The sequence below is a fragment of the Lactuca serriola genome, chromosome 5 (assembly GCF_051521515.1).
Source record: "Lactuca serriola cultivar US96UC23 chromosome 5, Lser_US96UC23_V15, whole genome shotgun sequence".
In the NCBI taxonomy this organism is placed as follows: domain Eukaryota; kingdom Viridiplantae; phylum Streptophyta; class Magnoliopsida; order Asterales; family Asteraceae; genus Lactuca; species Lactuca serriola.
This window is the reverse complement of record NC_136412.1, coordinates 19,056,136-19,071,266: the sequence shown is the minus strand read 5'-3', so window position 1 is coordinate 19,071,266 and position 15,131 is coordinate 19,056,136. Positions and strand designations below refer to the sequence as shown.

The 15,131-nt window shown below is 40.0% G+C and overlaps 1 protein-coding gene and 1 non-coding gene across 2 annotated transcripts; one reads left to right on the top strand and one right to left on the bottom strand.

The window, feature by feature from the left end:
• Window positions 1–12,252: 12,252 nt before the first annotated feature.
• On the bottom strand, window positions 12,253–13,428 carry LOC145049358 (uncharacterized). Its single transcript, XM_078997778.1, has one exon. It carries the CDS (start codon window positions 13,426–13,428, stop codon window positions 12,253–12,255), a length of 1,176 nt encoding a protein of 391 aa, XP_078853904.1.
• An 887-nt stretch (window positions 13,429–14,315) lies between these two features.
• LOC145055898 (small nucleolar RNA R71) lies at window positions 14,316–14,422 on the top strand. Its single transcript, XR_013685445.1, has one exon. It is a non-coding gene; the product is annotated as a small nucleolar RNA R71 (small nucleolar RNA).
• The last annotated feature ends 709 nt before the right edge of the window (window positions 14,423–15,131 follow it).

Here is a 15,131-nt window from a genome sequence, read left to right as displayed (position 1 = left end):
AGAGGTGAGTGTGGGCGGGGGCCGAATCTCACTACCAGCAGGAGCGTGGACGGGGTTCCATGACTCACTAGTAGCAGGACATGGGCTTAGCTCATGTGTTATGTGTTATGTTATATGTTTGTATATGTTTAGCGGGCGGGGCACAGAGACAGGCGAGGCCTAAGAGAAACAGATATGTATGCCGAGCGGGGTTCGATGCCAGGCGGGGCCTGATGCCGGAGCAAGTCCGATGCCGGGCAAGTCCCGATGCAGCGGGTAGGGGCCCAGTATGTGATTACGTGTATGGTATGTAGTATATTGGGGAACTCACTAAGCTTCATGTTTACAATTTTCAGTTTTGGTTTCACGTACTACCGGTAGTCGAGGGAAAAGCTCGGGATGATCGCATGGCACACACCAATAAGTTTTATCCCGGGATGTTCACTCTAATAAAAAGAACATGTTTTTGAGATGGCACTTTGATTTGATATAACAATTTTTTTATGAATGAAATGGTTTGATTATTATGGATTTTAATAATGATTTGAAAATGAAATTTTTGGTCATTACAAAATAGCTCTCAATCTTCCAAGTCATTTTCAAGGTGAGTTATCTCAGTATACCATATAGTACAATATATATCCATGTATGTTAGGATTATGCAGTGTTGCAAAACTCGGCCTACTCGGCCGATTACTTGGAATCGGCCCTCCACCGAGGCGAGTAATGTGAACTCGGCAAAAAAACTCGGATTAAGTCAAACTCGGTCAAAATCGGTCAAAAATTGGTCAAAATCTCTCTAACTCGGTCCTACTCGGTCAAACTCGGCCAACTCGGTCAAAATCGGTCAAACTTGGTTAAAGGGCAAAATTGTCATAAAAAGAGAAAAAAATCAAGAATTTCAAGATTAATATGTATAATACACTTAATGATTTATTATTTAACGCACACATATGATTATTACTACATATATATCTTAAATTTTCAGTAATTGTTTATGAAGTGAGACATTTGTGTGTATTTCAGTTTTTATGTATTCACTAATTTTTCTATATATTTCAATCAAATTATGATTTTAACTTATGATTTTGACATATATAATTTTGCTAAAAATATTTCTACATGAATTACCGAATCTGAGTACTCCCGAGTACTCGCTACTCCCCAGTTGGCCGAGCAGGTGCCGTGTAGCGAGTTCTACAACCTTGGGATAAGGAATGCATAGAGTAGAGCTAGTAGTATAACCTCTATGCATAGAGTAGAGTTAGTAGTATAACCTCTAGAGTAGAGCTAGTAGTATGGAGTATGAATGTGTCTGTATTAGTAGAATCTCAAATCCAATCTCTATGTTCGAAATTGTTGTGATATTGGACTTAGTCATGAGATGATGGTGGAAAGGTTAAAGAGGTCGGGAGCCTATATGTAACGCCCCAAAAATACTGAGTAAAATTTTCATTTTGAATAAATCAAAAGAATTCATTTATTATCCCATAAGACGATTAGAGTAAAAGTATTATCAAATCATCAGAGTTAAATCATAAATAATCTTTGCAGAATAAAATCTTCACGGGATGCTTTGCAATCTAATCGGGCCCTTCCTTTTGAAACCAAAATTACCTAAAATAATTAACCACAAAACTGTAAGCACAACGCTTAGTGAGTTCCATAAAATACCACATACCATACATATATTGTCGTGGGCTACCCCCATGGTCTTGGCATGACATAGGCTACCCCCAGGTTCTTACAGCCAATTATCATGGGCCACCCCGTAGTCTTTCCTTGAAATGCCATGGGCTACCCCATGGTCTAACATCCAAGTGCCATGGGCTACCCCCATGGTCTCTCATGCAATTGTAATGAGCTACCCCATGGTATTTCATACATATGCCACGGGCTACCCTGGGGTCTTCCATACAAGAATTATAAATACAACGAGCATTCTACACAATCTAATGTGTTGGATTTGGTGCCTTCGACCCACAAGTACAACGAGAAGACTTACCTAAACTACTCAAGAGAAGCTCAACAAATATATCATTAATAGCAAAATGAACCCAAGCTTCCTAAAAACCAAATCTAGACCAATCCTTTCAAATACTCAATTCTACCCAAGTTTGACCCAAAGTCAAACTGGTCAAAAAGTCAATGGTCAAAGTTAACAGTCAACGTTAACTTTAGTCAACCGCTACGTCGTGGCCTTCATAAACACAATGTGTCCCTCATTCAACAAAACATACAAGCATTTCCCAGTCACCACGCCTTGGAGACCCAAGGCAACATCGTGGGTACCGGGTTTCTAACCGCTTAATAGGTTAAGCCATTTCCTTCGATTCTAAGAGCTTCAAAGCTCATATCTGGTCCATTATATGGTCTAAATGGATAAAGTGTCCAACTTTATCCTTTAAGGCACCCACAAAGATCAAGATCTCATACCCTAGGTTCAAGTAAGGCAAAATACAACAAGAAATTAATCATTAATCCCTTAATCCAAAAAGTGCTTAACCCAACCACTCCAAAAGAGTTTCCAATACCAGATCTAGCATAAAGGTGGATGCTTTAAAGACAAGCATTTCCAATGCATGTATGGAATCCATTTTAGGTCAAATGGAGCTAAAAGTGACCAAAAACTCATGCAAGGTCAAGAATCCCAACTACAACCTAGATCTACAAGATATAGTGTTCATGGGACTCAGAAGAGTCATAAAGTTGAAATCTTTAACACATGAAAAAAACCAAAGATTTCTTATGGACCAAAATATGCTTAGGAAACTAGATCTAAAGCCAAAGAGTCATGATGATAGACACTTGAGGATTTACAAATAGTCCAAAGAATGATTCCAAGGATGGAGGGGAGTTGTTGCATGATCATTTGGCTAACACCTTATTCTTCTTCCTTCAAAATGCAACAAAAGACCACAAAGAGCTCAATCCTCCACAAGGAAGGCTAGGGTTTCACAAAGATGCTTTATGGAGGCGATTGAGGCTGAGGGTGGGGGAAACCCTATCCACCACTTCCTTTAAATAGTGGCCCAACTCGAGAATCTAGAGTTTCACCAAAATCAGCTGCCATGCTGTGGCACGTATGGACACGCCATGGTGGGTCAGTAAATCCCATAGTCATAAAAATATCGCCACGCCATGGTGAGGATCCACCACGCCGTGGCCACACAAAATGGAAAATTAAAATATAACATATTAACTTATAACTAAAACGGGTGTTACAACTATCTCCCACTTAAACTGGATTTCGTCCTCAAAAATTGTCTTGGTTAGAATCTCTTAAATTAATTCAATCATATTCCAAAAGCTTCCTCTAACCAGTTTGAAATCAAGGCATCTTATAAAGAACTCAAGAGACCACTCAGAGACCCATAACTGCTAACAAACAACCCAATAACTTGAAATACACAATCATAACGACTATCTTTCGCTCCCTAACCGAAAAACCCAACTTCCAGAGAAAACCACTCAAACCAGGAACTCTCACAAATATAACCACAAACCAACCCCATCAATATACTCCCCGAAACTGGGAACCCATTAGTCTAAACTTCATAAACCAGACCCCAAGACTGATGATCATCCATTCGTCGTATCCACCCCTAGTCACTGACTAGGAACACCACTAAATAATGAAGAATAACTACCCAAAACATCTAGATAGAGAATTTTAACCAATCCCAAATCCAGAAATTGTGGCCAAAATCCTGAAACGGACACTTGACTTTCTGACAAGTCATTCAAGATATTATCAACGAACTCCATGGCCTAAAGTTTGAGATCCAATACCTATATCTGGTAACCAACTCTTAATAATAGCCCACAAGCAAGAAGATACCCACAAATGCAAACATTCAACAAGAGACTTCTGATGCATAACTAATACTCCCAATAATCTTTTACTGTCCACATGTTCCAAACCAGCTGGTCACTGAGTGTCCCGAATCCTAACAATGCATTAACACCCCAAACATTCCAATAAGACTAATGATCCGAGACTTAAGAGTCTCAATCAGATGACTATCAAGTCCCACCTATATAAATCACATCGCCATTGGTTTATGATACACCATGACAAATTCTATCCACTAAAACTATAAGCTCACGATACTACAGTGATCTTTCCGTTATTCCATCACTGGCTTGAAGACTTACGACCAGCACCACAGGGGCCTAAACATGCTCAACTATCAATCCACCGACTTGCAGGACCCAATCAACATCCCTCTGAATGCTAATCGAACACAAAATGGGCCATACCCTTCTATCACGCACAATCCTTTTTATAGTACATGATGCCACCAATGCAAAACCAGACCAAAACAAGGCTGCACACAACCAAGGAATGAGATAGGTCGTCGTACTCTTGTTCCAATTCCAAAAGCTATAAACTACAAAAGAAACATAAAAACAAATTCGGAGCAAGTGTTCTCCTTCCATATAACTCTATTTGAGACACTACCATAATGTACACTGATGTGTGTAAAATGCACTGGTTTTAATCCTACTTTTAAATTATAAATTTAGCACACAAAGGCAGTGAACCCGTCTTTTAGTGATATAGTTGGATAAGTAGAGTGTCGAACTCAGGAAACGGAAATTAAACTAGTAACTAATTTTAACTAAACAAGTAATAAAAGTAAAGGTTTTTCTCTAGTTTTACAAGACTAGAAACTTAAGCACACCACCTAACAAGTGATTAACTAAAAACTAAAATAAGTAAAAATTCACCAAACTTGATAAAGAGTTTATGTTTAGGTCCAACCAATTCACTCCCATGGTTATTTGTGTAATAATGTGACAAATTAATTGTTATTGGTTACCAACTATAGTGGTTAGATTCGTGTTCACTAATACTAACCCTTAGACAATTAATCAATTCAAGCAGTGGCCAATTGTTTAAACTAATTATAGTTCAATTTTTTGGATTAAATAAGATTTGTAATTGGTTAATCAAGTGGGTGTTTCAATTAACCTCTTGTTTGTTGGTTTCTCAAACAAGCTCACACATTAATTTACCCATTCTCTTATTAATTCTAGTTTCATGTTCATTATTCCTAGACATATGATAAAGTGGTCACATAAACATATGTGGTTAACAACTAAGAGATGTTCATGCAGCTTAATTGTCTTCCAATTAACAGAAAATAGTTGTGGCTAATGCATAAGGTTCTTTAACAAACTTAATTTAATAAAATCACCAATAAACAATTAACAAAAGTAATAATTAAACCATAGGAGTAATGTGGTTCTTCCTAAACAGAAACCATCCGAGTTTTAGCTCATAATTACAAAGCAAACAAGCTCAAGCACGAATTCGATTAAGCTAAACATAATTCAATCCTAAGATTAAGTGGAAAATATAACCTAATTCGCCTCGAAACATCAAAGATCAAAGGTTAGGGTTCTTCAGGTCTTCACGGGTTTCTTCAGTCGTAGCTCTATCTCCAAGGAAGCTAGAAAAGTTCTTCAATTCGAATTAAGACCCCATATTTATAGTTATCACAAAACAGGGGCACTCGGCGAGTAGGTCGTGGACTCGCCGAGTACCAGGTGAAATCCGTGTATGATAAGGATTTTTGACTTTTCTTCGGGAACATTATCATGGACTCGCCGAGTTTATGCGTGGACTCGCCGAATAGGTGTGTGGTTTTTTTCCCTTTTTCCTCATTCTTTGGTCTCTAATCGCTTCTCCTTATTCCTTTTAGCTTCCAAGCATGTCTTTGGACTGAAAACACAATTTAAGCATTATTAAGTACCTTTTGTCCACATTATGCACAAAATTAGCTAAAAATGAATAAAAATATATGCTAAACATATGGCTAATTATGCAAATATCAAAATACTCCACACTTGACTTTTGCTTGCCCCCAAGCAAAATTGAATTTTAACACATTAGAATCACATAAGACAACTCCAATCGAACCAACCCTTATGCCAAGACCGCAACGCATGCATTTGTGTCTAAAATTTTCCTAATAACCCCCATACTCTAAATACTCACAATCCTCATAAACATTCATCCACTTTTCCCGAACAATGCTCATTTTATGCATCCCTTCAAATCCATCCACAGAAAACCTCTTAACCTCAAGGTGTTTTTGGTTTAGCAGCCCAAGCATACATAATCTAGACAATTACAATTTATGATACCATATTGGAGCTCTTTGGAATTCTTCACTTCTTTGATCTTTAATCTTTAATTTCTTTGAATTCACCACCTTGTTGTTTGATTTTTTGGTATCTTCAACTTTTTGAATTTCTTCGTAATTTTTGATCTTTTACTTCATACTTTAACTTTGATGCTCCAAAAATTCTTCAAACTTTTCTTGTAATTCTCTCTCTTTTTTTTTAACATCTAACTCACTTTTTTTTTCCACTCAAATCCCTACATGCTTAAGCAGGGGCGCTCAACTTCAACCTTTATTGATTAACGATAATAATTTTCCTGGATACATTTCTGGTACACGATGCTAAACATATTGCATCCTTCAGGCTGAGCGAGGTCGTGTTTTTGTCCCATGATTTCACTAGAATAAGGGGGCCACAAATGCACTATAACATATATAGGCTCACCTAAACATTTGAGTTTTCATGCAATCATCCACACAATTCTAACATGGAGTCCTAATTACTTTTTACCAAAATTTTCTAAATTAAATCCTAAGTAACATTTTTGGTATGCAATGGTGCAAATTTTTTTAAAATAGACCTAAATTATGATATTAGGATTCTAAATTTGCTAAGATGTAACCATCCCCCTACCCCACACTTATTTCATGCAATGTCCCCATTGCATGGTATGCATGAAAATACAAAAAAAATGAAATATAGAGAGAATTAGAACAAACTCCCCTGGGGTATTTGTCGCGAAGGTGATTTGCTTCAGCTAAGCTCCATCTTTGAATGACTTTGGACATGGGAACAACTCATCCATGTCTTGGGTGTCAAAATCTCGTGTGGTAAACATGCAAATGACTCAAATATGTAGGAAAAAGCTCCTAGAATCCTCCAGTTAAGAATCTTCACGAAAAAATGAATAAGTACTGCAATGGACGTGCCCAAAACAGGTTTGGAATTCGAAAAATGTCGATGGACTCGGCGAGTATTATCGTGTACTCGGCGAGTATATTGCCAACTTGCAGTAATGTCGGGTCATTACCCATGTACTCGCCGAGTAGGCTATGTACACTCGGCGAGTAGGCGCTGAGTTAAGAAAAATGCTCTGCTCGTTTGCTTCTCGACTGAGGTGCTGAATTGGGGTAACTTAGTGACTCTTCTTCTAATTACTTCAGTAATAATGCACTCTATGACTCCCAACTCTAACGGACTCAAAATTAATAGAAACACTTCGCACTCTCATTTGAACATTCCTCACTTGAACCTTGACCCTTAAGACTTCTAAATGCATCCTAACCTTCCAATCCTGAAAAAAAAACGCAACCACAAAATAAAAGCAACCAAATAAAATTCTAAAAACACAATCATCCAAGTTCAACAATAATCCAAAACCAAACACCATAAAAAAACAAATAAAAACACAAAACATAAAATCTTCAATCTTCCTCATCCATGTTCGCTCCTCCAGCACCGCTACCTCATTCTTCATTGTTCCTACGCACCCTTTCATCCCAATTCATTATATAGGGATAACCGGGCCTGGGTCTTGGGGCGATCTTCATTTGTTGCAAAAGATATTCCATTGACGCGTTATTATAGTTAACTCCCCGCCCAATGTCATCCAAGTACCTTCGATATTCAGCTTGGTTCCACCCGGCATTCTCATCTTCCACCGGAATAACCGGTGGGTCTTCTCGGGCCCTCTCGCTCCTTTGCCTCACCCGTCGCCCCGGCTCCTTGGGAATAACCTCCTTGTCCTCATGCGGAATGGCATAAGAATCTCCAATTTTTTTACAATCCGTGCCCACCGATATAAAGTAGTGTTGAAAGGAGGAGGAGAAATGACGGTTAGTGCCCTTGCCTCTTGCAAATCCAAGATCCCGTATGATCACGTGAGCCTAGTAACGAACATTCCTCCATTGATTTTGGAGGTCACCTTTTCTTTCACAGCCCCATCCGAGAGATATTTGGCCAAGCAGTAAAGAAGGTTGCAAAAGAAATCGAGAGTAATGATACTCCAAAGGTAGAAGATATCAAGTGTCGGGACTTTGTCATCGTCCTTCCGCATGTAGATTGTGCCGGCAATAAGGCGGTGAATAAGACGATGAATTGGTGAGTGGATGTGGCCTTCCTGTGCGGAAGATGGAATTTATACCCGGTTGGCAATGGTGTTCCACCAGGTGGAAGCAACAACCTCTTCAGGGAGGTCTTTATGGCACTGATCCAAAAAGGTTTCAAAATCTTCATTTAACATGGCACTTTGATTGTAGATGCCAATTCTCCATGCTAGCTCCGCCATGCTGCACTGTCGTAGCTCCCCACCAAGTGAAAATGAGATAACATTGGAATTATAATACTCACTACCACCCCGGAATGAGATGGTAGCAAAGAATTCCCAGCACAACTCCGCAAAAACCGGCTCTTGAATCTTGAACAATTGTAGCCATCCATCACAAATGATGGTAGAATCCCCCACATCGCACGACTTCAGCAAGTAAGGTGTTAGTTCTTCCTCCAGCCCAATCTTCCCCAACCAATCCCAGTTGATTGCATTGGGAAGGTAGATCTCCTTTTTCTTTAGAGCTTCCAATTTGTTTTTAGCATGGGCCTGTGAGGATTTAGAAGTTATTTGGCGAAAAGAAAGCCACGAGATGTCTCCTTGGCTTCCCCCTCGTAAAGTTTGGCCTCTTCTGGACACGGTTCCTGCAAAATAACATTAAGAAAGCACAAACAAACAACACCCAACAATTAAAATTAAACAATAAAGATCTGTCAAGGCCTCTACTCGCCGAGTTCAAGAACTACTCGACGAGTAGGAAGAACATCGGGACTGATTTCTCTCGGACCCATATGGGTTAATTAAGACACCCAATTTTGCATAGGGGTTTGCTGTACTAAGTCTAATAAACACTAATTCAAAAGAAATTTTGTCTAAAACCTCCTAATTCATAGTAAAATCAAAACCCTAGAATTTGAGGAAACCCCCAAATCCGAGTTTTGGACAAAATAAGGGCTAAGAAGTGATAAAGCTTTAACCTTTAACAAGTATTGGGAGTAAAGATCTTACCTTTATGCTTGAAGGATGACGTTTCAACAAAGATTGAAGAAATGGCTTGAGGGTAGATATGCACGGCGAGTATGAGGGTAATGTTTAGAATGAGTGAAAACCCTTATTTACAGATTATAAAGATGTACTCGCCGAGTATACGTGTAAACTCGGCGAGTAAGGCTTGCAGATTGAAAATAAAAAACTTAAAATTTTTGATTTTTAAGACACCACCCCTCTGAGCATTGCTTGCCCTCAAGCAATCATTTAAAACATGTTTTCAGAGGAAGAATGAAAATAAAACAGTACCTAAGAAATTAAAAAGAAAATAAAGGGAAAAGAAATGCAAACTCTAAACTCGGGTAGCCTCCCGGAAGCGCTTCTTTTTAAGGAGTCATTAGCAGGACTCATTCCATGCTACATTTCTGCCATTCCCTCCAGCAACAGCCCTTCTTCTATGTCTTCATTCCTTGGGACTCCTTCTTCATATCTTTTTACTTTATGTCCATTGACCTAAAGGGGTACCATCTTTCGATTGTAACTCTATAGCACCATGTGGAAACACCTTCTTCACCAGAAAAGAACCATCCCATCTTGACTTGAGTTTGCCCAGAAAAAGTTTCAGTCTTGAATTAAAAAGTAACACCTTTTGACCTTCATGAAACTCTTTATTACCCTTGATCCTCTTGTCATGCCAACTTTTGGTTTTATCTTTATAGATTAAAGAACTAGTGTAAGCATCATTTCTAAGTTCCTCAAGAGCATTCATTTGCATCAACCAGTTGTTCTTGAGCTCCGCTATGTTGAAGTTGCACATTTTTAAAGCCCAAAAAGCTTTATGCTCGATTTCCACTGGTAAATGACATTGCTTTCCATAAACTAGCCTATATGATGTAGTACCAATAGGTGCTTTGAAAGCTTTTTGGAAGGCTCAAAGTGCATCATCTAGCTTGTCTGACCACTCTTTCCGATTGCTCCCCACCGATCTTTCCAAGATTCTCTTCAAGGCTCTATTGGTCACTTCAGTTTGCCCACTCGTTTGTGGATGGTAGGATGTAGAGAATTTATGAGTTACCCCATATCCCCTCAACACCTTTTCTAGTTGATCATTGGCAAAATGAGTGCCCCGGTCACTTATAAGAGCTTTTGGGACTCCAAATCTTGAAAATAGCTTCTTCAAAAATCGCACCACCACCCGAACATCATTAGTTGGTAATGCTTGTGCCTCCGCGCATTTGGATAAATAATCCACTGCCACCAATATGTATTTGTTGCCTTTTGACATGGGAAATGGTCCCATGAAATCGATCCCCCAAACATCAAATACCTCGCACACTTGAATACTTTGTTGTGGCATTTCATTTCGGGATGAAATGTTTCCTGCTCTTTGGCATGCATCACACTCTTTGACAAATTGGGCTGCATCTTTAAAAATGGTGGGCCAATAAAACCTAATGTCAAAGATCTTTTTAGCAGTGTAGTGTGCTCCATGATGTCCTCCGGTGGGTCCGCTATGACAATGCTCCAAGATTTGTCGGCTTTCATTTCCTAACACACATCTTTGTATGATTCCGTCCGTGCAACTTCGAAAAAGGTAAGGCTCATCCCAAAAGTAATATTTTATTTCTGAAAAGAATTTCTTCTTTTGTTGGCGGTTAAGTTCTTTTGGGATGTACTTGCTAGCTAAGTAATTAGCGATGTCCGCGAACCATGGCTCTTCTCTCGTGGTCACCATAATGTATTCGTCCGGGACTCATCTCCAACTCTATCTTCTTGCAATTGCGGGTTTTCAAGCCTTGATAAGTAGTCGACTGCTACATTCTCCATTCCCTTCTTGTCGCGTATCTCGATGTCAAACTCTTGAAGAAGTAGAACCCATCGTATCAATCTTGGCTTGGCATCCTGCTTGGCAAACAAATACTTGATAGCAGAGTGGTCAGTAAAAACAGTTGTTTTAGATAAAACTAAATAAGGGCGGAATTTATCAAAGGCATACACCACAACTAACAGTTCTTTTTCGGTGGTGGTGTAATTCTCTTGGGCCAGGTTTAGAGTTTTACTTGCATAATAAATGGTTCGAAAGTTCTTATCAACCCTTTGACCAAGGACAACTCCTAAAGCAAAATCACTAGCATCACACATTATTTCAAATGGTAACTCCCAATTTGGGGCAATAATGATCGGGGCATTAGTCAATTTTTCTTTCAATAATTCAAACGCCTCTAAACACTCTTTAGTAAAATTGAAGGGTGCATCTTTTAAAAGCAATTGTGTTAGAGGTCTACTTATTTTAGAATTTTTTTTTATAAAACACCGGTAAAAACCCGCGTGTCCAAGAAAACTTCTAATGCCCTTCACATTAGTTGGTGGAGGTAATTTGACAATGGTGTCAATCTTTGCCCGATCCACTTCAATTCCCGACTTGGAAACCTTGTGGCCTAGAACTATACCCTCCTTGACCATAAAGTGACATTTCTCCCTATTAAGAACTAAGTCAGTCTTTTCACACCTAGCAAGTATCAAATCAAGGTTAGTGAGACAGTCATGGAAGGAAGATCCAAAAACAGAAAAATCATCCATAAAGACTTCCATGAATTTTTCCACCATGTCGTGGAATATGGATGTCATGCACCGTTGAAATGTCACGGGTGCATTGCATAACCCAAAGGGCATGCGTCGATAAGCAAAAGTCCCACTTGGGCAAGTAAAAGTGGTCTTTTCTTGGTCTATGGGGTCTATGGGTATTTGGAAATAACCCGAAAAGCCGTCCAAGAAACAATATAAACTATGGCCCGATAATCTTTCTAGCATTTGATCAATAAAAGGTAAGGGAAAATGGTCTTTACGAGTGGCATCGTTTAGCTTTTGATAATCGATGCAGACTCTCCAATCGGTTACCGTTCGTGTCGGAATAAGCTCATTCTTCTCGTTGGTTATGACCGTCATTCCTCCTTTCTTGGGCACCACTTGGACCGGACTCACCCACGGACTGTCGGAAATAGAGTAAATGATCCCCGTATCTAAACGACCGGCTTTGCTCCCTCTTACAGGTTAATCTTGTGTAAACAATAAGAGGGACTTATCCCCTTGATGTCGGTAATGCTCTATGCTATAGCCTGTTTCCGCTTCTTCAATATTTGAACTAGTTCTTCTTTTTCAAATTCGGAGAGGTCAGAGGCTATTATAAGTGGCTTTTGATGGCCATCTTCAAGAAAAGCATACTCTAAGTGCTCTGGTAACGTTTTGAGCTCGATTTTTGGGTTCTGGTTGTTGTACTTGCCGAGTGCATGAGAAGGACTCGGCGAGTAAAATGCTGAATTTACGAATTCCACCTTTTCTTCACACGGACTCGGCGAGTATATCGGCCCCTCTCGCCGAGTATCTGTGTCAGAGTGCTTCTTTATTTCTTCATACTTAGCTTCTTCCAGCAGCCTCGCGATCTCCAGTAAGTCTTTTTCAGCATGAAATTCTTCATCAAAGATATTGGACTTGTTGGAATCTTCATTATCATACTCCTCCATTAATTCATCAAACATGTCAATTGAGAATGCCATGTCATCACTATTCCTTGCTTGCTTCATAGCTTGATCCACCCCGAAAGTTATTGAATCTTCTCCTACCCGTAAAGTAAGCTTCGAGTATCTCATGTCCACTATAGCACTTGCCGTGTTGAGGAAAGGTCTTCCAAGGATGATCGGGGCTTGAGGATCCGCTTCCATGTCTAGAATTATAAAATCTACAGGAAATACAAACTTGTCCACCTTGACCAATAAGTCTTCACATATTCCTCTTGGAAATGTGATTGTCTTGTTTGCTAAGTGAATTGCCATGCGGATTGGCCTTGGTTCTGGGAGATCCAATTTCTTGAAGAATGAATAGAGCATGAGGTTCACACTTGCTCCGGAATTAGCCAAAGCATGGATGGTGGCTAAGTTGCCAAATTGGCAAGGCAAAGTCAAGCTTCCCGAGTCACCTTTCTTCTTTGGTAATTTGTTTAACATGGCAGCTGAGCAGTTTTCATTAAGAACTACTTCTTTCACCTCCTCCATCTTCCTTCTACTGGTTAGAAGCTCTTTGAGGAACTTTGCATATTTTGGCATTTGAGTGATGGCTTCAATGAAGGGTATGTTGATTTGAAGGGCTTTAATGTGGTCGAGAAACTTCTGGTACTCCTCTTCCTGCTTTTCTTTCTTAGCTCGGGCTGGGTATGGCATGGGAGGCTGAAAGGGCTTTTCAGGAACTTGTTCTTTCAAATCTGGCAGTGGACTCGTCGAGTCCATATTATGGACTCGGCGAGTAGAGTCTGTGTCATGCAGAATTTTATTTTTATTTTATTTTTCTACATCCTCCTTTTGCAAGTCTTTGGGTGCTTCATTCTGAATGGGGGCCAGAGGAGTAATTATCTTCCCACTTCTTGTTGTAACTATGTTTATGTGCGTGCCTCGTGGGTTGTTTTCGGTTTTACTAGGAAGTTCGCTGGGGTGATCTTTGATTCAATTGTTGAGCAAGTTGCCCAAGTTGTGTTTCAATGTTGTGGATAGAGGCTTGTTGGTTTCTAAGCATGGTTCTTGTTTCTTGGATTGCAGCATCATGATCATTATGTCTCTTTTTTGAAGCAGCTACAAACTTGGTAAGCATCTCTTCCAAACTTGGTTTTCGTTCTTGTGTCGGCTCCTCCTTTTGGTAAAAACCTCTTCCCTTTTGCTTGAACTTCTCCTCCTTAGCCCTCTTGTACTCATCATAAGGGAGCCACTCCTTCTTTGGTTTGCACCAATCATCATCATATCGGTCCCCACTTGAGTAACATACTTGCACCTTCTTATTTCCATTTTCATCCAAGTCACAGTCTCTAGTAAGATGGGGCCCATTGCAGTTCTCACAACCCACCCGAATAACATGTATTGTTTGATCCATTTTGTCCATCCTCCTATCCATGGTTTTTAGCATAGCCATGACTGCTGACAAGTCTTCTGAAGCTGCATAGGCGGCTCCCCTAGTCACATCATTTCTTGGATTATGGTATTCTCTAGAATGCTTAGAGAATTCTTCAATCAGTTGCTTTATTACTGGAGGTGCCTTCTTCGTGAGTGGACCTTGCGAGTCAAGTAGTTGCCTAGTGGTAACATTTACTCCATCATAAAAGATGGAGACTTCTTGTTGACTATTGAGGTCATGATGCGGGCAATTCCTTAGCAAACTCTTGTACCTCTCCCAAGCTTCATAAAGTGACTCTCCTGTTTGTTGTTCAAAGTTAGCAATGGCTTTCTTGAGCTTGGATATCTTGGATGGCGGGCAGAATTGATCAATGAATTCTTCTTTCATTTGGGCCCATGTAGTGATTGATCCAGGGGGTAATGACTTGAGCCAATCCTTTGCAGCACCCTTCAAAGTAACCGGAAGCATGCGAAGTAGCTGAGTTTCCTGAGGCACATTTGGAACATTGAAATAATCAGCCACATCATTGACTTCATCCAAGTGCTTGTATGCATCCTCATGGTCTTTGCCGGTGAAGGGGATCTCCTTGAGTAAAGAAAGAATGCGACCCTTAAGCTCAAAAGTAGTAGTTGCGGGAATTGCGGGTTGCACAAGTCCCGGGCCAGTGTCATCGCGGATCCTCTTCTTCCATTCTCCCATGGGGATTTCATCAATGTTAGCCATGGTAAGTGCTAACCCGTCTCCGGAATCGTATTCGTGCCCGAATGTAGGTTATTCTTCCTCCTCGGTGTCGTACTCGGTGTCTTCTTTGATCGGGTTCTCGCCTACCAAAGATGCGCTGGAAGCTCCTGATTTGCTGCTCTTCTTTTTCCCAAAAACAGTCTTCAAGTTAGACAAATGTGACTTCTTAGGCGTATTTGAGCTTTCCATGTCCTTGCCTTTGTTCTTTCTCAATGCGGATTCCGGGTCTTCAAGTGGGGGTACCAGCGGAGTGTTGGTTCCTCTGGTCATGAAAGTCCTGAAATAAAACCAGAAAAACACGTAAAAA

What these genes read in the sequence shown, in the direction of transcription:
- LOC145049358 (XM_078997778.1), bottom strand. Translation starts at nt 13,428, where the DNA reads ATGGACTCGACGAGTCCACTGCCAGATTTGAAAGAACAAGTTCCTGAA.